The sequence below is a fragment of the Malaclemys terrapin genome, chromosome 1, assembly GCF_027887155.1.
Source record: "Malaclemys terrapin pileata isolate rMalTer1 chromosome 1, rMalTer1.hap1, whole genome shotgun sequence".
In the NCBI taxonomy this organism is placed as follows: Eukaryota; Metazoa; Chordata; order Testudines; family Emydidae; genus Malaclemys; species Malaclemys terrapin.
Genome location: NC_071505.1, coordinates 330,612,257 through 330,629,973, shown reverse-complemented (window position 1 = coordinate 330,629,973; position 17,717 = coordinate 330,612,257). Strand labels below are relative to the sequence as shown.

The window sequence follows — 17,717 nt, the reverse complement described above, 5'->3', positions numbered from 1 at the left end:
CTTATATCAGCACAAATGTGCTTTCGCTGGTGTAGCTCATACTGGCTCAGCAAGTGAAATAAGCTATCCCAGCACAAGCTTTTTTTGTTGATATAAACGTATCTGACACGAGGGCTTTTGGTAGCACAGAAACATCACAAAATCCCACCCTTAACTAACACTGCTAGGCTAGCAACCATTTCCAGTGTAGTCCAGGCTTAAGCCCTGATATACAAACACGACCTTTAGGGTGAGCATCCAGGTCTCTCTCTGACCATTCAGTTCAGTCCAAATTCTTTATTGTTAGGGCATGTTAGGCTCCAAGGCCTAGTGTACATCGGGGATTTGCCCTGACTACAGCCACGGTTGCTGGTCAGCCACCAGGATAGCAGCATAGATTGTCACCCCTAGTGTAGACAAGTCATGCTGCTATTAGCACTTTGAAATGAGGGTAAGAGGCACCAGCTGGACTCCATGAAAATAAGGGTTAGCTAATATTGCTGCAGAGGGCTGCTAAACATTAGCCACCAAAACCTCATTCTCCACTACTGGATTTAAAAGCCTATGAGCGTTGCATTTTGTAAGTTTCATAGCATCAGTGGATTGAGAATCAAACAAAAAACACATCACATTCCTCCAGTATTGCAGAGCATTGCATGAAGGGTCCCTGCAGCCACAAGTGCATTTTCTCCCATTTTCCTGCGTACGTCAGTAACAAAATGCTAGGACGGTGCCTCTTGAACCAGGCTGCTGAGCAAGTATTTGGGGACAGCATGATCACATGTTATTGAAACGTTGACCTTGCTTCCCGCTGTATTAGGACGCATGCCAGCACATAGAGAGCATCTTTTGTGCTTTGGTCACAGCACCAAAGGACTTCTGAGAATGGATCTGGAACACATCAGAATAAACACAGGCCTGTGAAGCAAAGTATGGATGTAGATACAACTTCTCTGATGTGCGGGGGGAAGGGAGGGGAATAGAAAGGGGGTGTTGGCTCAAGAATTGCTATATCAGTAGCCACACCTGTCACTGAGCATAGCTTGGCTTCCTTCACCATTAAAGAACTTTCAGTTAGGGTGCGGACAGTCAAAACACCTTCCAGGCTCGACTATGACAGACCCTGTATGGGTGTGCTAGCGTACGGGAGAGAATAAGGTACAAGACTATTCCTGTCCCCTTGTGCAGGAACTAATCTCATTCCTTATGCCCAAAGTGCATGCAACTAACCTCATCAACTACACTAGCCTTCCCACGGGGAGACAACTGGGCAGGGCCAAAGCCCTGCCTCCTTCTCTGCACCAGCCAAAGATTGCAGTAGAGCTAAGCTGGTCTATGCTCCAAGATTCACTATGGTTAAGTCAGGCTTTATGCCCCCAGGAGTTTCTGCTGGAGCAGAGCCTCCCCCCCAAACTCATGGTGTCAGATTTCACCATGTCGCGATCACCGCCATTCTCCCTTCTACACAGCCACTGTGTTTGTATGGTTTGATACCAGGAACAGACAGCAGGAACGTCCTAATCATTGTGATGGACACTTGAAGGAGAGGCAGCCCCTCAAATGGTCCCAACACATTTTGGGCCCTAGAGACAAAGCACAACCCAAAATCGTATATTTCACCCGGAAGTAAAGATGTGACCAGGGCAGATCTCAGAGCACCAACATTATACCCTCCTAGGACCCCAGACTGAAGAGGAGAATGCACTGCATTCATCACCACCTACTTTCCAAGTAGAGAACACTGCAGTGATCCAGCCTGCAAGGGATTATGAGACAGGTAAGTGTTGCAAAGTCTATAGACAGGGAAGTTTACACTCTCCTAGCATGCCTTGGATACACATAAGAAGTACCAGAAGCAGCTGCCAAGTCAAAAGACAGAAGTGCTCACAAGCCAAACCCAGTTCGTGCCTTACGTAAGTTGCTTGTTCATAATACGATAAGCAGCGTTTTAGATTGCTGTCGTCAGTTGCTTCCTACATTCAATATCCTTGACTCATCTTCTCTGTCCCAAAAAGCTACAATCTGCCCTTAGCAGGAAATATTTGGAAGCGAACTAGAAGCTGCGCATTGTATATGCAGGGCCTTGTATAAACAGTGACAAAGCAGTGGTGGATCTGGAATGAAAGAGATCTCCCAGGATACAGAGGCTAATTCATCCTTGCTGTAATGCCAATAAAGTCAATGGAGTTTCACCCAGGATGAATTTGGCCCAGTAATTGCAGAGCTGGAGGAGACATTTCTCTCCACGTCAAATATTAGCAGAGACTCGGCATGCTGCGTGCTCCACTAGCCAGCACCATGGATTATGAATGTATTAGCTCTAGACCAAACAAGGCTTAAAAAGGATAACCTTCTAGGGAACACAACTGCCTCAGGTATTGTTTGTTCCAGTCAGGGTAATCTCCTGGGGTACTGCAGGCAGAGGAATACCGTGATGGAAAAGCAGCCATCTGTTTGGCAGCCAGAAGGGGACTCCTTAAAAATCAAAAGCACAAGCTCAAAACTCTTCCCATCCTACACCTAAATCATCAACTGAATAGAAAGGATAGAGATCCTCCCCTCCCCACAGCTCAGAGCATAGACACAGAAGCCTACTGTGATTCAGTCTTAGCACCCACCCAGTCTCAGCACCCGTCTTATACCATGCTCATCACCTTGATAGCCGGTCACCTCAATGCCTCATTTTGCCCTACATACACCCATCTTATTATTCTGGCTAATTTTAGGCTTAACCCCTTAAGTGCTGCCTCACCTATTTGGTAGCACCCACGTGGCTCCATGTGCACCAGGTTGTGTCACTGATTCCCAACATTCCAGTGGAACATTAGGGATGGGATACCCAGAAGCACTCAGCCTAACTCTGCACCCAGAATGTGGATGGAAAAGCTTGAAAGAACACTCTGGCGTTCTAATGATTCGCCAGATTCCAATGGTACATTCCAATGATGCTGCAGCAGAAACCAGCAGTGAGGGAGTTAATTTCCCTCCCCCTAACTGGGTTCATTCTTAAGTATCCAAACTAGTCAATTTGGTTTTGTATAAGTCCCCAAGATAGACTGCATGAAAAGTCCAAGAGGGCAATCAGTGTACAGACAAACTATAATATATTAGCCAGACATATAAGAGACCTCCTTCTACCCACTGCATCTGCACTGCAGCTGTCAGAAAAGCACGTTATCTATTCGAGAGGCTGACAGGAACAATAACACCAATATTCTGCCATCCTCTAAAAAGTGCTCACTTCCAGATCATCATGTCTTTAGTGTTTGCAATGGCAGATCTTCAAAGGAAAACATTGATTTGGCTCAAGAACGGACATTTCAGCAAACTTCATGAGTAATCCCTAAGCTACCAACTGAATAATGCAGAACTTAAGGCAGTTTGGTGCGGGAGGAAAAAATACAATTGATTTTGGAAGCAATAACTTAATTCTTGAGCCTCCACAAATGTGTGGTCCAAGAGGGAGCTGTTTGGCTAATGAGTTTACACCTCTTGCAGCTCAGTTAGCTGCCTAAATGCATTTGCACCCCGGGAGGCACAGCAGGTGGATTCACAACAGCCCTGGAAAAACTGGGGTGAATAGAACACATTTATGGATCAACGCAGCCAGAATGTGCAATAAGTAACAATCAGTAAACTGTCTTCTTACTTGAATTGCCCCAGTGCCAAAAGGCCCCAGACAAACCCTAGATGGCACAAGGAAGAGGATACAGCACCTGGCCATACGAGGGCTGTGTATCATGAGACAACTCTGGGGAGGAAAATAGCAGGAAAAGGTGCCTCAGCCTCCTTAATAGAGTTCAAGATTCCCAGAGAAAAGTCTTCACGCTCAGCCAGGCACAGGTCGCACAAGTGTGCAGGTTCACCTCTAAATCTACCCAGCACCACCTTCTCCCCCTTCAGCTGATCACAGATAGGGCAATCAGAGGAGCCAGGCCCTTGCCAACCCAATCTGTGCTGGGGTTCTACATCCTTGCCACACGGCCCTTGCAAAGGGTCACACTGAAGATGCTACTGAAGTCAGTGTCTGTGACACAGATCACGGTTGCTTTTCTAGGATAGTCAGGCCTTACACCAAAGTAATGCAGGAGTTCTGCATCTTGGACAATATCTCTTCTATACTGGATACTGTAGCTGTCATACAATCCCTGGAGAGGATCAAGGACAGAAAATACGGGGTATAGAGATACAAGACACAATTAATCCATCAGTGAGATAGCTGTTGGCCATCCAGGAGGGACAGGCGGTGTTTATGACTGCGTTGGCTATAAATCCAGAATCCCTATGTCCTGCCATTTCCTCCCCCAGAGTATTTACCCAGCTTACATCCTGAGTAGAAAGCCTCTGCTCTGTGTTGGCAGAAAGGGCTTTTGAGTGTTTAATCAGTAGCTCTTCCTGGAGGGGCATAATTTCTGTGACTATGGTGTTGATTTTGGATCTGAGTAGTTAGATTCCTCTTGCTCCCTTATTTTCTAAGCTATTTTTCTCACCACTTCTGCTTGTCCCAAATCCTGGGGATTTGGACACTCTCCAAAGATATCTGAAAATAGACTGTTTATACTGTGCACGCAGGCCTCTAACATACATAAAGTGAGGACATCTGTATATATCTAGTGGGTGCATCAGCTCAGTCATAAGAATAACCATACTGAGTCAGACTACTGGTCCATCTAGTGCAGTATCCTCTCTTCCAACAGAGATCCCTTTGTTACTCTTCGCAGTCAGCTTTGGACTTAATTCTCTTGAGTAATTTTGTATCATCTGCAAATTTTGCCACCTCACTGTTCATCCCCTTGAACGGGAGAGGTCCCAGTACAGATCCTTGGGGGACCCCACTACTTACCTTTCTCGATTGTGAGAACTGACCATTTATTCCTATCCTTTGTTTCTTAACTTTTAACCAGTTACTGATCCATGAGAGGACCTTCCCTGTTATCCATGCTTACTTTCCTTAAGAGCCTTTGGTGAGGGCCCATGTCAAAGGCCTTCTCAAAGTCAAGTACACTGTATTGATTGTTTCATCCTTCTCCACATGCTTGTTGACACCTCAAAGAAGTCTAATAGATAAAGCATGATTTTTCTATAAAAAAAACCTGTTGACTCTTCCCCAACATATCATGTTCATCTATGTGTCTGATAATTCTGTTCTTTCCTATAGTTTTAACCAATTTGCCTGGTACTGAAATTAGGCATACTGGCTTATAATTGCCAGGATCACCTCTGGAGCCTTTTCAAATGGGTGTTACATTAGCTATCCTCCAGTATCTGGTATAGAGGTTGATTTAAGTGATAGTTAAATACCACAGTTAGTAGGTATGCAATTTTGGATTTGAGTTCCTTCAGAACTCTTGGATAAATACACTGGTCCTAGTGATTTATTACAGATTAATTAAACAATTTGTTCCAAAATCTCCTCTATTGACACCTCAGTCTGGGAATCCTCTGAGGGGAAGACTGATGCAAAGAATTCATTTAGCTTCTTCACACTGGCTGGTCTTCTTTGAGTGCTCCTTTAGCAGCTCAATGGTCTGGAGGCCCTACCAACTGTTTGGTAGGCTTCCTGCTTCTGATGTACTTAAATAACTTCCCTGTTAGTTTTTCTGTCTTTAGCTAGTTGCTCTTCAAATTCTTTTTTTGCATGCCTAATTATACTTTTACACTTGATTTGCCAGAGTTTATGCTCTCTCTATTTTCCTCAGTAGAATTTGACTTCCATTTTTGTAAAGATGCCTTTTTGCTTCTAACCACCTATATTACTTTGCTGCTTAGTCAGTGTCTTTTTTTAAAAATTTATTTGTGGTATAAATTTAATTTGAGCCTCTATTATGGTGTTTTTTAATTGTCTCCATGCAGTTTGCAGGCATTTCACCCTCGTGACTATTCCTTTTAATTTCCATTTAACTATCTTCTTCATTTTTGTGTAGTTAAATGCTACTATGGAAAATGCAGAAGAAACTCACCAATATGAATGTTAAATTTAATTATGTTATGGATGCTATTACTGAGCAATTCAACTATATTTACCTCATGGACTAGTTCCTATGCTCCACTTAGGACTAAATCAAGAATTGCCTCTCGCCTTGTGGACTCCATGATTAGCTGCTCCAAAAAGCAGTCATTTATGATGTCTAGAAATTTTATCTCTGCATCCACTCCTGACGTGACATATATCCACTCAAATATGAGGATAGTTGAAATCCCCCATTATTACTGGATTTTCTGCCTTTGTAGCCTCTCTGTCTCCCTGAGCATTTCATAGTCACTATCACCATCCTGGTCAGATGCTCAGTAGTTTATTCCTACTGTTATACTCTTATTATTCAAGCATGGCATTTCTATCCATAGAAATTCTATGGTATAGTTTGAGTCATTTAAGATTTTTACTTTATTTGACTCTGTGCTTTCTTTCACATCCAGTGCTACTCCCCCACTAGTGGGACCTACTCTTTCATGCCTATATATTTTGTACCCTGGTCGTCAAGTTGCAGTGGCTCAACAGCATGTGTACCAACCTCAGGGCAGACTGTTAAAACCGAGGGCACAAACCCCCAATTGGCTATGAGTTCTGTACGTAGAACCAACCAATTACAAAGTGCAAACTCATCCCACACTATAACAGGGAGTCACAGACAGTCCCCTTGGGAACTCCAGTCTGTCTTGCCACCCAGGTGAGCATGCCTTTGTGATACATGGTCCCTTATACCAAGGATTACAGCAATATTCAGGTTGCTCCCAGTCCTAGAGAACCAGTCACTTACTCCAGGTCAATAGAACTTAAGATCTCACACCACAGACAACACTTGTAGCCAATTCTGTAATAAACTATATACAGATTTATTAATAGGAAAATTAAATAGGACAGTTCTTTACAAGGTTAAAGCAGCCAAACATATATACACACAAATGAGTCCCAGTCTTACCTTTCAAAAAGTAATAAAAGCTTCTATGATAAGAAAACTCTATATGTCCTTAGGGCTAACCCAGGCTATGCACTGGGGATCTTTTGCTTATGCCTAGTAATCCTTGCCCACAGAATCCAAGCAGCATAAAGCTATAGTTCCTCCCTGTTAGGGCTTTTTATTCCATTCCCTACTTCTCATTTGAATGGCAAACTCAGCTGGTGGGAGGAATTCAGTAAGTCTCATCTTCATGGCAGGAGGGGAGAGAGTAAACAACAAAGGCTACATCTACACTACAGCCAGGATCGACGCTCTGACATCAATCCACCAGCGGTCGATTTAGCGGGTCTAATGAAGACCCGCCAAATCGACAGCAGATCGCTCTCCACTCGATCCCTGTACTTTACCCCCGATGAGAAGAGTAAGGTAAGTTGATGGGAGAGTTTCTCCCATTGATCCCCCATGGTGTAGACCCCGCGGTAACTCAACCTAACATACATTGACTCCAGCTACATTATTCACATAGCTGGAGTTGCGTAGCATAGGTCGACTTACCGTGGTAGTGTAGACATAGCCAAAGTCTTTTGCCCTCTTTAATGTTCCACTCTAGTCCATCTAGTGTTGATGGGCCTTCCTTGACAGGCAGGACATAACACCTTATGTTGGAGATCTGCATTCACACTAAATAGGGCATGTCTGCACTTGCCATTTAAAGCGCAAAAAATCCCTTTTTTGCACAAAAATTGTGGGAGCGTCTACACTTGCCAGTGACTTCTTGCGATGAAACTCGGAAGCTTTGCCAGAAACAGAAAACCACCTCCACGAGAGGCGAACAGTTCTTACCGCTAATCCTTTCACGGTGATGTGCAAGTGAAGACACATTCTTCCTGTTTAAATAGCTTTTAGCCTCCGGAGGATATCCCACAGTGCCTAGGGTGAATCACTCTGGCCACAGCTCTGTTGCTCTAATGCCAGGTAAAGAGATGTCCACCCCTCCCCCTGTAAAGCCCTGGGAACTTTGAAACTCCCTTTCCTGTTTTGTTTGCAAGTGCTCATCTGGCCAAGTGACCATGGCTGCTCCATGGGGAAAACAATCCCCCACTTGGACCCTGTGCTCACTCCCCCTTCCCACAAGACCTATCATCAAAATGGAGAGAGCTGCACTATGGGATAGCTGCCCTCAATGCGCTGCTCTCATCGGCGATGGAAGTGCTGCAAATGTAGACACTATCTGACGCTTGTGGAAGTGAGTGAGTACACAAACCAGCGCTTTTCTTTCACTGGTTCCCTATCACCGGTGAAACTGACAGCGCAAAAACTCTGCAAGTGTAGACATAGCCTTAATGTCTCTCTCCTGTCTGGGGATCTACACGGTTAGAGAGACTTACAATGCAACTGCTCAAATATTATGTTACAATATGGGATCCAGATGTTATAAATGAGATTAATTCAAAGCATTCAGTAACGTCTAAACACAAATACCTATTTAAACAATACTAACACAGAGATGACCCAGACTGGTTCCAGCTATGCCTTTGTCAGTGTTCAGTGGAGATATGGGGAACCTGGCATGAGCTGGTACCTGGTCTGCCAGCGTCACACTGGTATCACCATGTTCCACTGATTATCCTCATTCCACCAGGTATCCACAATGCCTATTATATCAATAACCTCATTTAATGCCAGGTCATCTAGTTCATCCATCTTAGTATTCAGACTTCTGTATGCAGTGTTGTTGTAGCCATGTTGGTCCCAGGATACTAGAGAGACAAAGTGGGTGCGGTACCATCTTTTGTCGGATCAACTTCTATTGGTGAGAGAGACAAGCTTTTGACATTACATAGAGCTGTACTGCACCGCATAAATGCAAAAGCTTGTTTCTCTCACTAACAGAAGTTGGTCCAATAAAAGATGGTACCTCACCAACCTGGCCTCTCTATTTAGACTTCTAGCTTTTGTATATAAGCACTTGTACGTTTTGTCAATATTCAGTTACTTGCTTTCATGTGTTATATGTAAATGGGACTCTTTTACATTTGACTGTTCCTCACTGCCTCCTACCTGTACTTTACCAACTTCTTTCCTACCCTTTTTACTAGGATATAGAGTTCCCCTTTTACTAAACTCATCCCTGAGGATTTAATCCCGTATGCTCGACCCGTGTGCTCCCCTGCACATCGGCTTTCCCCAACTCTTAGTTTAAAAAATCCTCCACAACTCTTAATTTTACATGCCAGCAGTCTGGTTCCATTTTTGGCCCATCCTTCTTGTACAGGTTCCTTCTTTCCCACAAGGTTCCCCAGTTTCTAATCAACTTAAAACCCTTTGCCTGATACCAACATCTCATCCACACATTAAGACCCTGAAGTTCTGCCTGTCTTTCTGGCCCTAAGGGTTGAACTGAAAGTATTCCAGAAAATGCTACCATGGAGGTCCTGGACTTTAATCTCTTATGTAGCAGCTTAAATTTGGCCTCCAAGACCTCTCTCCTTCCTTTCCCTGAGTCACTGGTACCTATACATACCAAACCAGTACGGCTCCTCCCCAGTACAGCACACAAATCTGTTTAAGTGTCTCATGAGATCCACAACCTTTGCACCCAGCAGGCAATTTACCATGTGGTTCTCATGGTCATCACAAACCCAGCTATCTAGATTTCTAATAATTGAATCCCCTATTACTATTACCTAGCTCAGGGGTTCTCAAACTTCATTGCACTGCGACCCCCTTCTGACAACAAAAATTACTACATGACCCGAGGAGGGAGGACCAAAGCCTGAGCCCACCTGAGCCCTGCTGCCCTGGGTGGGGGGGCAAAGCCCAAGCCCCACTGCCCCGGGCCGCGGGTAGGATGACCAGATAGCAACTGTGAAAAATCGGGACAGAGGGTGGGTGGTAATAGGAGCCCATATAAAATAAAGCCCCAAATATCGGGACTGCCCCTATAAAATTGGTACATCTGGTCACCCTAGCTGGGGGGCCAAAACCAAATGCCAGCCCCAGGCAGGGGGCCTGTAACCTGAGCCCCACCACCCAGTGCTGAAGCCCGCAGGCTTTGGCTTGGGTCCTGGCCGGCCCCAGCCCCGGACCCCAGCAAGCCTAAGACAGCCCTGGCGACCCCATTACAATGGGGTCACGACACACTTTGGGGTTACCGACCCACAGTTTGAAAACCGCTGACCTAGCTCTGCCTTGTATCTGGAGTTCCCTCCCCTTCAGGGCTAACCTCAATGCGAGAGGAGACCATGACATCATCGAGAAGGACAGCTCACAGCCCCAGATATGGGATTGTTTCCCTCTGCTCCAGCTTGCTGTTCTCCTTCCCTGAGACTTTCATCCTCCTTAACAGCACAAAGTCTGTGAGGCTGGTGGGGATACTGCTCTATTGTGTCCCTGAAAGTCTCTTCTATGTACCCTTCTGTCTCCCTTAGCTCCCACAGTGCAGCCACTCTGGCCTCGAGAACCCATACTATGTCTCTGAGGGCCACAAGCTGCTCCTACCATATGCACACATACAGTAACTCCCCACTTAAGGTCCTCTCGCTTAACGTTGTTTCGATCTTACGACCCTGCTCAATTACAGAACATGCTCCATTTAGAGTTGTGCAATGCTTCGCTATAAGGTCATTTGGCTGCCTACTTTGTCCACAGCTGGCACCCCCCAATCAGCTCCTCTACGCTCCCTCCACCCCCAGTGCCTCCCGCCTGCCGGCAGACCCCACAGATCAGCGCCTTCCCCCTCCTCCCCGCGCCTCCTGCCCGCGGCAATCAGCTGGCTCGCAGCGTTCAGGAGGGAGGAGGGAGGAGCAAGGACTCAGTGCGCAGGCTCCCCCTCCCTCCCCTGTCTCCCGAACGCCACAAACCAGCTGATTGCCGTGGGCAGGAGGCAGGGGAGGAAGGGGGGAGCCTGAGTCCTCGCTCCTTCCCCCTCCCTTCTGCCCCTGAAGGTTGCAAGCCAGCTGATTGCTGTGGGCAGGAGGGAGGGGGAGGAGTGAGGACCAGCGCACAGGCTCCCGCTCCCTCCCCTGCCTCCTGAACACCGCAAGCCAGCTGATTGCCGCAGGCAGGAGGCAGGGGAGGGAGGGGGGAGGTGTGAGGACACGGCGTGCACAGTAAAGAGGGAGGAGGGGGGAAGAAGAGGCGGGTTAAGGGTGGGGGCTTGGAGGAAGGGGGGGCGTGGGCGGGCTGAGGGTTGAGCCCCCCGCCCCTGGTGCTTGCAGAGTAGGGGAAGCTGCCCCTGCTGCTGCACAAGGTGCTTCTCCTAGCCTACAGCACCTTCAGCCTCCTTGCCTGCCTCATTGTCTCCAGTGCCAGTGGGCTGTGCCTGTGTGGGGTAAGGCGGGGGCACCTCCCAACTATTGTACTTTACTGTACTGTATGGCCAAAAAAAATTTCCCTGGAACCTAACCCCCCCATTTACATTCATTCTTATGGGAAACTGGATTCGCTTAACATCATTTCACTTAAAGTCGCATTTTTCAGGAACATAACTACAACGCTAAGTGAGGAGTTACTGTACATTTCTGGAATGTTGCATTCAAATTTGTTACATTAGTATTGCTACAAACAACTCCAAACACCCTCGCTGTCTTAGAAATACAGCTCAATGTAAATGTATACAGCTAGGAACAAGGAATGTAGGCCATATTTACAGGATGGAGGACTCTACCTGGGAAGCAGTGACTCTGTAAAAGATTAGGGGATTGTGGTGGATAATCAGCTGAACATGAGCTCCTAGTGCGACACCGTGGCCAAAAGAGCTAATGTGATCCTCGGATGCATAAACAGGGGAATCTCAAATAGGAGTAGAGAGGTTGTTACTTCTGTATTTGGCATTGGTGCAACCACTGCTGGAATATTGGGTCCAGTTTTGGTGCCCACAATTCAAGAAAGATGTTGATAAATTGAAAAGGGTCTAGAGAAGAGCCACGAGAATGATTAAAGGATTAGAAAACCTGCCTTATAGTGATTGACTCAAGGAGCTCAATCTATTTAGCTTAACAAAGAGAAGGTTAAGAGTGATTATTACAATTTATAAGAACGTAAGTCTGGAGCACCCAGGAAATTTAAATGACTGCTTTTGAAAATCCCACCAATGGCTTCTTAGGCAACTTGAGCATGGCTAAAATCCCTTGGGCGTTCAACTACCACTTGAACCCTAGATAGTGGCCCAAATGGCTATCTGCATCTGCCCAAGCTTTTGAAAATGTTAGCAAATGTGTGTAGACACCATCCCTTATGTGTTTCATGTTCTACTTCTGCCACATTCAAGGACAGGAAATTAAAAGCTGCTATATCTGCACCTTTAAAAAGACCAGTGACTAATTCCTCTCTCCTCCCCTCCATCTATTTTTGAGGCTTTTCTATCAATTTGAGGGCAGTAACCTCATTGTATTGCCTCAGTAGGCCAAGGGTGCCCTAGCATCTTGAGTGATTTTGGACGGGAGGAAATGCAGTAACATTTACAGAAGGGAAGAACGGCAGCACTTGGAGAGCATAGGATGACACAGGAGTAAGATTATGAAAATCCCAGCATCTTGTGCGCAGCCGAGCCCGAGCTTTCAAATAGCTTGGATGCCTGTCCTGAAATCATGTTTTTAAGCATCCAGCCATGTTGTTCTTTGAAAGTGTCCCTTGTGGTAGGTGTGTCTAAAGCTGGCTGCTCAAATCCTCTGCAGAACATTCAAAAGAGGTCACTTGAAAATTCCTTTCCATGTGCCTTTCTCCAAAGCCACATAGGAAGTCAGGGACAGAACTGGTAGCAGAACCTAGGCCTCCTGAATCCCAGTCCTCTGCCTTAGCCACAAGACCATCACAAGAGGTTGCAATATGTCCAACTCAGGCAGGACATACTGGTGCACTTTTAAGTCATAAGGATTTGCAAACTGGCGGTAAATATCTATCATAAGGATTTGAGACCCCAAAAGTTAAAGCTCCAACCACCACATCCCAAGCTCTAGATATCCTCGACAAATACTTAGAAATAAAATTCTTGGGCTTTGTGGTCTCCCCTGAATATCAGTCGATTCAGGCTATTTTAGGCAAAAGGGCAGGTGTGAGTTTCAAGTTTGAAAGGCCCTCACAGAGAGCCCTGAAAACAGCGCCCTTTGTATTAAACCAATAGAGCTCAATCCTTTACACTGGTTACTAAACTAACTCACTCCCCATGTGACTCTGCTGCAAAGATAGTATCAGAGGGGTAGCCCTGTTAGTCTGAATCTGTAAAAAGCAACAGAGGGTCCTGTGGCACCTTTAAGACTAACAGAAGTATTGGGAGCATAAGCTTTTGTATCTTGCATCTGAAGAAGTGAGGTTCTTACCCACGAAAGCTTATGCTCCCAATACTTCTGTTAGTCTTAAAGGTGCCACAGGACCCTCTGTTGCTGCAAAGAGACAGTCTTTTGGCCAATGGCGTCCTAAGCCATTAATGTAGACGTCAAACCCCACACCTTAAACTTCACCGGGGAGCTATTAGGCTACCACCGCAGCCAATACAGAGTGTAGAGCACCAAGGTGCTCATTACACAGTACAACACTACATTTCTGCTATCTGAAAACGCAAGAGCATCTGGAAACCTAACCAGACCCCTAACTGGGAAATTCACATAAAAACAGCAGACTCAGGCCTGAAACCAAAGCAGCAGCTATGATTCTTATCACATAGCATTCCGTGATCACAGATAAGTTGGATAAACTGCCTGGAACATCCCACCTCAAATGAAGATAGTTTATTCTTTAGTAATTATAATATTCTGTGCTATGTCCAGTAAAGAAATAAAAGCCTGTTCTGAATTGCTCAGAAAGAACAAAGTACATGGCTCCAGTTTACTGGAGAGCCCTATACAGGTATCTATATTTATATCTATAGATATATATAAACCATGGACCATAATGAGCAGATCTTCCCTGCCTCACCGGGGTGTTGTAAAGATAAATGCATGAAAGATTGTGAGGCGCTCAGCTCTTATCCTAACAGGGCCATATAAGTACCTAAGATAGAGATAGGCAGAAACATGGAATTTGAAACTGAGGTGTTGCACATTGTAACATATTTCACCACTGACAGAAGTTCTTCTTCTCCCCTTCCTCTGCATGCATCCAAGTACATTAATTCTTAACAAGAGTCTTCCATAGGACTCACGGAAGAAAAAAAACCCTTCACAAAAGGTTTGATTCTTAAGGAAGTACCCAATGGGAGCTTAGCCATTGACTTCAATGGGAGTAGGATCATGTTCTAAAGAAATATCATGTAGAGATGATTTGTACCGGGTGTGCGAGCCATGCCAATTTGAAGCAATACTATATAGCATCATACCAAGTGATTCACTTTCAAAGCTTAAGGTAATAATTATTCAGTAATAAACAACACATGTAATCTCAGTAGCAACACCAGATATTTTGCTCTGCATAAAGTACTATTGCACAAGGCTAGATGACAAGATAGCATCTGAACAAAAAATATCTGCAGCGCTTTAGCAGTAGCAATTGATCAGTGTTCATGTATAGCTGACAATGTTCATAATCTTTTCAGCCTTACAGATTTTGCCATAGAGTGATTCAAAATGACGCAGAAGTCCAGAATCCTAATATACAGATAATCTGCAAAGCTGCATATGCAGAACTGCCTTGAGTCATAGTGCTCCTATATATTTGGGGATGCAAAATCATATATATTAAAATAGCATCTGAAGGCCCCAGCCCATTGCACTAGGCACTGTACAAACATTAAAATAAAATATGGTCCCTGCCCCAGATAGTTTACAATCCAAGTACGAGACAAGAGATAATGGGTGGATACAACAGACAGCAGGAGTATAAGGTAACAGACAATTTTGATTAGTACAAAAGTGTTCACATCATTGCCAAGTTTATGGTAGGCATGATTTCATAGAATCATAGAATATCAGGGTTGGAAGGGACCTCAGGAGGTCATCTAGTCCAACCCCCTGCTCAAAGCAGGACCAATTCCCAACTAAATCATCCCAGCCAGGGCTTTGTCAAGCCTGACCTTAAAAACCTCCAAGGAAGGAGATTCCACCACCTCCCTAGGTAACCCATTCCAGTGCTTCACCACCCTCCTAGTGAAATAGTGTTTCCTAATATCCAACCTAGACCTCCCCCACTGCAACTTGAGACCATTGCTCCTTATTCTGTCATCTGCTACCACTGAGAACAGCCGAGCTCTATCCTCTTTGGAACCCCCCTTCAGGTAGTTGAAAGCAGCTATCAAATTCCCACTCATTCTTCTCTTCTGGAAACTAAACAATCCCAGTTCCCTCAGCCTCTCCTCATAAGTCATGTGCTCCAGACCCCTAATCATTTTTGTTGCCCTCCGCTGGACTCTTTCCAATATTTCCACATCCTTCTTGTAGTGTGGGGCCCAAAACTGGACACAATACTCCAGATGAGGCCTCACCAATGTCGAATAAAGGAGAATGAACACGTTCCTCGATCTGCTGGCAATGCCCCTACTTATACAGCCCAAAATGCCGTTAGCCTTCTTGGCAACAAGAGCACACTGTTGACTCATATCTAGCTTCTCGTCCACTGTGACCCCTAGGTCCTTTTCTGCAGAACTGCTACTAGCCATTCGGTCCCTAGTCTGTAGCAGTGCATAGGATTCTTCCGTCCTAAGTGCAGGACTCTGCACTTGTCCTTATTGAACCTCATCAGGTTTTTTCTGGCCCAATCCTCTAATTTGTCTAGGTCCCTCTGTATCTGATCCCTACCCTCCAGCGTATCTACCACGCCTCCCAGTTTAGTGTCATCTGCAAACTTGCTGAGAGTGCAGTCCACACCATCCTCCAGATCATTAATAAAGATATTAAACAAAACCGGCCCCAGGACCGACCCTTGGGGCACTCTGCTTGAAACCAGCTGCCAACTAGACATGGAGCCATTGATCACTACCCGTTGAGCCCGATGATCTAGCCAGCTTTCTATCCACCTTACAGTCCATTCATCCAGCCCATAAAAGAGCTAAAGTATTTTGAATAATTAGTAACAATATTAATGTAAAATATTTGAACCCAACGTTGCTGAAACATACATTTGATTCTCAAATTAAATCTAAATATGGAGCTGTATAATTCATAGCTAAATTACTTTCAGGTCCTATTTTGGATTCCCTGTGAGTTCTTCCTGAGTAAGGTACGCAGCATAGGATACTCTGCGATTAAGTTGATCTATGGTGCAGCTCGAGCAATATTGAGAATCAAGTACTGGGAAATACTATTTAGGGCATAGAACAGACAGCTATAAACCCATTCAAGAGAAGCTTAAAAACCAAATGAAGCCAAAGCAAACAAACTCAAACTTGCTTGTCTTAATGCAAAGAAATAAATTTCTGGTTCTATATCTAACTACCAAGTACTGGGAAATGCATTGCAGTATCCTACCTGTTAGAAATGGTCTTTTAAGGAGCTATCATATTTTCCCCCTGCACTAATTTTTGGTTCAATGGAGTTCTTTTGAATAATACACACTCGATTCAGTTAAATGTGTACCTGGCACCAGGGGGCCCCAATCGGGTCGGAGTGTTACCACAATACACACAGAAAGAGAGAAATGGGAGACTGCCCCAGAATGAAAAGGCAAGTGTCTGTGGCCATACCTAGGCCCATCAGAAAGTGAACGGTTCTGAGAGGTGATGGGAGGGAAATTTAAACGCACGCTGGGGTTATGTTATTTCACCCAACCCGTGACCCGAGCTGGAACCACTCGGGACACTCATTCTGCGGACAGCTGAGCTCCTATCCTGTCCGCGGCCGGACCCCACGCACCAATCAAAGCCGCTGCTATAAAAGCCGGCTGCAAGGCCGGGGTTTGATTGGTTAATGGCACCCGGAGGACCCCCCCCCCGGCGCGCTCTATGCCATAACAACAAGAGCCAAGTAGCCCATAGCCCCTGGGTCTCTAGCTGTCCCCGCGTGCCCCGAGCACCTGCCCCGGAGGAGTCTGGCACTCGTGCCCCCGCGCACGATCCCAGCCGAGCCCGTTGGGCCGCTCTGCAGTGTGGACGCGGTGCCACATCCACGGCGCTCGCCGGGCCAAGCACCCCGCGGCCGGGGTGTGGGGCAGGCTCCAGGGCTGGCAAGGCGGGCACGTACCTTGTTGAGATGGGGGTTCCTGGTGATGTCGTAGCCTCTCTTCTTGGTGGCCTTGGAGGGGGCGCCCCGGGCTTCCCCCGAATGGCAGCCTCTGCTCAGCGGGGGGCTCAGGAGAGGCAGCCACTGGCTCGCCCCCGCCACCCGCAGCAGGCGGCGCCCAGCTCGGTTGCAAAGCGGTATCATCGCCTCGGGAGGCCGGCTCCACCTGGTCGGTGCAAGCCCCAGGCAGAGCGGTCAGCGAGGCAGCTTTCCCCAGGTACCTGCAACGGTGGGGGAGACCTGGGGACCTGCAGAGATGGGGGGCAATCCGGGGGTGGGGGACCTCACCACCAGCTCTGGCCCAGGGGCGGGTGCTGCTCGCTGCTGGTTCCCAGGCAGCGCAGGGCTCCGTGCTCATCACCCAGCACCAGCAAGTACCTCAGCCCCTGGAGCGACCCTGCAAAAGCGAAAGCAAACCCAGGAAGCAGATCAAGTAGCAGCTGCAACCCAGGGCCTGGCTGCGGCGGAGGCAGCGCCTCCTCCCAGCCGCCCCCCCCCCCCCCCCCCCCCCGTCAAAGCTCAGATGCTCGGGAGAGGGAGGGTGATCCCGGCATCTGCTTCTCCAGGGTCACCGGGCTGCCCCCCTGCGCTGGGAGGGACGGAGGAGGTTGGTCCGGTGCGAGAGCAGCCTCCCCAGGATCGTGCACCTGCTGGGCCACCAGAACAATCACAGCGGGCTCTGTCTTCCCTC

The 17,717-nt window shown here is 46.6% G+C and overlaps 1 protein-coding gene across 1 annotated transcript in view; it reads right to left on the bottom strand.

Annotated features, from left to right (window-relative positions):
- ME3 (malic enzyme 3) overlaps nt 1–17,459 on the bottom strand; it is a 196,593-nt gene extending 179,134 nt beyond the window's left edge. The window contains exon 1 of the mRNA XM_054015695.1: nt 16,988–17,459. Coding sequence (XP_053871670.1) covers nt 16,988–17,170 — 183 coding nt within the window. The 5' untranslated portion in view covers nt 17,171–17,459. The remainder of the gene's footprint in view (nt 1–16,987) is intronic.
- Between the last annotated feature and the right edge of the window lie 258 nt (nt 17,460–17,717).